Source organism: Apodemus sylvaticus, chromosome 7, assembly GCF_947179515.1.
Source record: "Apodemus sylvaticus chromosome 7, mApoSyl1.1, whole genome shotgun sequence".
Classification (NCBI taxonomy): Eukaryota; Metazoa; Chordata; class Mammalia; order Rodentia; family Muridae; genus Apodemus; species Apodemus sylvaticus.
In genome coordinates this window covers 20,258,896-20,264,506 of record NC_067478.1, presented here as the reverse complement: position 1 = coordinate 20,264,506, position 5,611 = coordinate 20,258,896, and the positions used below count along the sequence as shown (strand labels likewise).

Sequence of the window (5,611 nt, the reverse complement as noted above, 5' to 3'; positions counted from 1 at the left end):
ACACAGGAATTCTTTCTGCTGTATATTGTGTCTGGCTGCTTTTACACTACAGGGGCAAAGCCGAGAGGCTGCAACAGAAATCACCTGGCTTCCCACGTGAGTCTAAAGTACTCCCTGTTTAACAAAAACCTTCTTGTCAGTTCCCAGTATATACCAATCTGCAATTGCTTTTCTTCCATTTTACATTCCAGGGGCTTTCCCTGTGTTGTTATAATTACTTCATTTCTAATAACAGGTTTCGTTGCACACAACATAGTTAGGTGACAGTGTAGTTTTTATCTTATGATAAGACGTGTATTTTTAACTACCTTTTAATGCAACCCTTAAAATGCTTCATGGAGTATGTTTGGACATAAACTCTCTCTCTCTCCTCCCCCCTCTGTCTGTCTCTCTTTTTCACACACACACACACACACACACACACACACACACACACACACACACACACACACACTGTCCCTGAGCTATATTACAACCCTCTGTATTTCTAATGCATTCTATAAGGTGGCTGTCCAGATTGTTCAGCCAGCAGGCAGCAGTACAGTAGCGCACAGGCAGCAGATAGAAGATACAAACACCTTTGATACAGACAATAGCCCCCCTTACTCGAAGGCTGGATGGGGACATACAAGAAACGTACACCTTGTGCTCTTTGATGACACAGCGGAGAATCTTTCCGGAATTGAACATTGCCGTTTTAAACAGTTTGTTATTTCGGAGAGGCAAATGAGCATTATCACTTTTCTTTGCCTTTCTTCTCTTCCCCCAGTTACTGAGCTTGTTGCTGAATGGCTGCTTTTCTTCTACATGCTGGCTGCCTCCATCTTGCTCAGTCCCCTCCTTCCCAGGACCCCTGGGACCCCTGGCTGGTCTCTTACCTTAGCTTGGAGCAAGGCTCCTGCTTCTGCTCGGTTCTTTTCCACGTCTCTCTCCCACTGAACTCGGATCGTCTCAAGGACGTCATCCAGACTGGCGCCCATGGGAGCATCTGTTTGTTCCAGCTCAGACCCTGCCAGCTGTTTATACAGAACCTTCACATCCTGAAAGCAACAGTGGACACCTTAGGTAAGCTCCAGGGAGGAAAGAACAGATGTGGAATTCTAGCCTGAAGCAGGCCGGCTTTGTGGGCACTGCTTGCCATTCATTCATTCATTCATTCATTCATTCATTCATTCACTCTATCTCTCTATCTGTCTGTCTATCTATCTATCTATCTATCTATCTATCTATCTATCTATCTATCTATCTATCTTGCATGGGCACCACAAAGACCGGTAAAGTCCCAGATCTTCTAGGTATAGGTATCATTTTCTTTTCCCAAGGATGCATTTGTTAGATTAGATCCCCCCAAGGCCATGTCCATGCCCAAAGCAAAAAAACTAAATAAAAACATAATCAAAGGTAAGAATATAGTATAATAACATATAGCAAGCAACTATAGAAAATGGAAGTTAGGCAGAATGTCAGAATATACTTAAAGGAGATTAAAATTCATTCTAGAGTCTAAGGGACTGAGAACGCTGGAATGTGGTGTTCAGGAACAGTGAGGAACAGGAAGGAACAGGTTTCCAGTCGCTGGTCAGCTTCAGGAACTCTGCAGTGTGCACATGAGCAGTGAGCCGTGACTGTCAGCTTGAAGCACCTTCAACCATGAATCAGAATGATGTGTGTGTGGTGGCTTCCTGCAGGTGACAGATGTGACCACATCCCTGTTGGAGGTGCCTTCTGGTCCTGTCACTTAAAGATACAACCTTCTTTTGTTAATGAGTGTGTGGGAACCACACGTGCGCCTATCTTTAGAATTATTCAGTGTATCCTGTTCATGTAGTGTTGGAAAAAAAATCTGAAATAGAACGCCTTAGGGAGATGGTCTCTCTGGTTTCAACTATTTCTAACTGTCACGTCTGTTTACGACCGTTGCTTCCACTTATCTACTTTCCTGGTCCTCGAAGACATTTGAATTTGAGACTCTGGGGGTGGGGGTGGGGGTACTGTGACACATGACAAAGACTTTAAAGTCTTTTATTAGCATTTTCCCTGTAGGTCTGGGTAAGCCAGAGAGGAGCCCCCAAGACCTGCGTTAGATAGAAGGTTACAACCTCACAGTTGAGTGCCTTGCTTTAGGGGTGGGGACAGGTTAGCACCCCCCCAGCCCCACCTACCTCTTCATAGCTTCTTGACAGGAAGCCCAGTTCTTCTTTTAGGCTTTCTATTTGATGCTCCAGGTCCGTCTTTGTCAAATTGGCTTCATCGATGACTTTGTACAGGGAGCTGACCTCCTCTTCTGCTGCCTTCCTGAAGGGCTGCTCATTTTCATATCTGCAGACAAAGGGACTTATTCAGCATAGCTGGGTAGCAGCGCCCAAAGGGGAAGCCAACCAGACTGTTAGCTATTACCCCAAGGCCCGCGTGTAATAGGCAGCGGATGCTGAAAGCCAGTGTTCCAGTAGCTTCAGGGACCCTATTACTGTTATTGCTGCAGAAAAATGAACAGGAAAACATCAGTAGCTTTGTGATGGGAACACAGCTTTGTGAGGCCTTTGGAGCCTGGTACTCTAGGGAAGGCTGCTTCAGTAGTTCACCTCACAGAAAGGCAGTACGACATCTTTGTCATTATACTGAGAGTCCTCCTTATCATTCAAGGATCTTCTGCCATCATCGAAGACCTGCTAAGTATCAGGTGGGTATCCAGAAATGGACACTATGCTGCAATTCTAGACAGTGGCTACAAAGTCAAGTGGGTAGGGTGAAGGAGAAATGAGGGCAAGACGTGAGCACAGAGAGAAGTGGAGATGAACTCTATCCAAGCACATACTTCATTTTACCTACAGGAGGCACTGCTGCCCAGCTCCGCCTCTATCTATTGTGCAGAGAGGTGCTTCTGGCTTGGCCCAGCTCTTTTTTTTTTTTTTTTTTTGAGGGAGGGGGTGGGTAGGAAGCATAGATTTATCTATCCAGAGATTTAAGTGACAGATCAGTAGTAGAACACTTTCCTAGCCTGTGAGGGGCCTGAATCACATACTCACATCACACAACCAAACAGACAGAACATCAAAAGGCAAACAGCATTTAAGATAATGAGTCCGTGTGTGGACACACACACACCAAACTGTCCATGCTGAGTTTCAACCCTTAGCCCTTCTTTCTAACTGCTACCTGACATCTCTGCTGACCTCCCCTGGTCCACGCTCCTCCTTCCATGACTGCGCCGGTCAGCCTACGTTTCCATCTTGCCTCAATGTGTGCACAGGAAGACAAAAGCCATATCTATTCCAGGCAGCCTTCAGGTTTTAGAGGTGTATGTCTTCACTTAAAAATGTGTGTGTGTGTGTGTGTGTGTGTGTGTTGGGGCAGGGTACTGGGGACTGAGCACACCACCACTGAGCAAGAACTTTCCCCTCAGCTTTGCCTCAGCCCCTATAATGGCCTTTAACATTCAGAATTCCCTGGGACAGTCCTTTGAAGACTTTGGTGACAGGTGATTTTGTTGGAGCATCTGCTTGGATGTTCCCAGGGCTGGCCCACTCATTCCCTGCCAAGGCTGATGGTCCATTGGTGCAAAGCTCTAAGCATTGCTCATTTCTTTGTGGAAAAGTTTAAACCTCTAGGCCTATAGGAAGGTGAGTTTGATGCTGGGAATACCAAAGTCATGTCTCTAGTAGTCCTGTAAATACACCGAGAGGCCAGGGGATGATCTGGTTGGCTGTGGGTCGCCCTGATGCTGTTTGTATTCTAATGTTAATTCTGCTTCCCCAGGAGGGTTTGCCCTTGACAAGCAACATGTTCAGATGATCCCATGGGAACCTTTTCCCCATTCTAACTGGTCAATAAAGGCTAGAGCCTGTGATTGGACAGGGAAGGGAAAGGTGGGGCGAGAGGTTTTGGGGAGTGAGGGAGAAGAACCAGAAGGGAAGGGAAAGGACGAGAGAAGAAGGAGCCATGGTGGAGCAGAACCACGTGGACAAGAGAAAATGCAAGTAGCAAAGGGTCTTATAGCTGGGGAATAAGTTGGTATAGTGCTAGATCTGTCCAATCTAGGCATATAGCTCACAATTATAATGACTGCATTGTGTGGCGTGTTTTTTAAAGGGCTTATTGGGGTTGGAAATTCTAGCAACACTGGTCAGTACAGTGAAAACCCATCTCAAGATAAGCCAAGCATGGTGGGTCATGCCTACAACTGTGACACTTGGAAGTTGGAGGGAGAAGGACACACACACACACACACACACACACAAAGTAATTTTTCTTTAAAAAAAAATGGGGGGAGGGCTGGAGAGATGACTCAGCATATGCCCTTCCAGAGGTCCTGAATTCAATTCCCAGCAACCACATGATGGCTCAGGACCATTTGTAATGGGATCTGATGCCCTCTTCTTGTATGTGTAACAGCGTACTCATTTACATCAAATAAATAAATAAATAAAACTTTTCTAAAACAAGTGGCCCTGGGCACAGTCTTGAAGCCCCTAGGGCCTGAGTTTTGAAGGCGCTGTGCTCTCCTAGAGTTTCTGTTGTTTCAAGTCATTTTTCTACCATAGTGGTACAGACTGATACGTACTCTGGGGCAGCTTTATCTACACGGGTCTGGAGTCTGGGTCAGGGAGGGAGATCCCCTTGCTACAGATCATTACCTCTCTTTAAAGTCATCCGCACCGGCCTGGATCGTCTCCATCTGCAGCATGAGCCGGGCGTTTTCCAAGACGGCCTCTCCCACCTGGAGAAAGAGAAGAGGGCATTTCACGTAGTGGCTCAAGTGGGGCCCAGAGCTCCGGAGAATGTGGAGAACCTTCACAAATGCTTGTCTTTTCAGAACGGGTCTCCCCCTTGAAGATGAGGAGGAGAGAAGAAAAGATATGTCTAGGTGTCTTTGAGACTTTTTAGAGTGAGATTTAGAATAAGATTTTGGGGATAAGATGGTGACTCAAAAGGACACTAGTCCACAGCCTCTGCCAAAGCCTCAAGCTCTCAACTCATCCAGGAAAGAAAGGGCTCTGGTGTGTGTGTGCGCGCACGTGTGTGTGTGTGTGTGTGTGTGTGTGTGCATGTATGCATTCATATATAATATATACACGCAAACATATGTCTCAAAGTTATTTTTAAGAATAGTTGTTAATGGAACTGGAGAGAGCAGTTAAGAGCACTGGCTGCTCTTCCAGAGGACCAGGGTTTGATTCCTAGTACCCACATGGTAGCTAACAACAGCCTAACTTCAGTTCAGGGAATCTGAGATCTTCTTCTGGGCTCTGTGAGCACCAGACATGCATGTGATACACAGACATAACATGTAGACAAAATACCTATACACCTAAAAATAATAAATTTAAAGATATTATTCATTTTTTTTGAGACAGGATCTTACTGTATAGTGCAGGCTAACCTCGAACTCATAATCTCCATCCTACAAGTCCTGGGACTGCACATATGTTCCTACCATACTTAGCTAGGAATTTTCATTTTTAGTTGGCAACAGTTACATGGTTGCAGAGTACAGCCTGAGGTTTAATATGTGCTTTACATCGTGGAATGATTCTATCAAGCTAATTAGCATGCTCAGCACCCCTGATCATCAGGGGAATGCAAATTAAAACCACAGCAAGACATCACCTCC

General features: G+C 45.6%; 1 protein-coding gene across 1 annotated transcript in view; it reads right to left on the bottom strand.

Annotated features, from left to right (window-relative positions):
* Bfsp2 (beaded filament structural protein 2) overlaps positions 1-5,611 on the bottom strand; it is a 50,846-nt gene that overhangs the window by 23,170 nt on the left and 22,065 nt on the right. The window contains exons 2-4 of the mRNA XM_052187483.1: positions 4,635-4,717; positions 2,163-2,319; positions 879-1,040 (exon numbers count right to left, since the gene is read on the bottom strand). Coding sequence (XP_052043443.1) covers positions 879-1,040; positions 2,163-2,319; positions 4,635-4,717 — 402 coding nt within the window. The remainder of the gene's footprint in view (positions 1-878; positions 1,041-2,162; positions 2,320-4,634; positions 4,718-5,611) is intronic.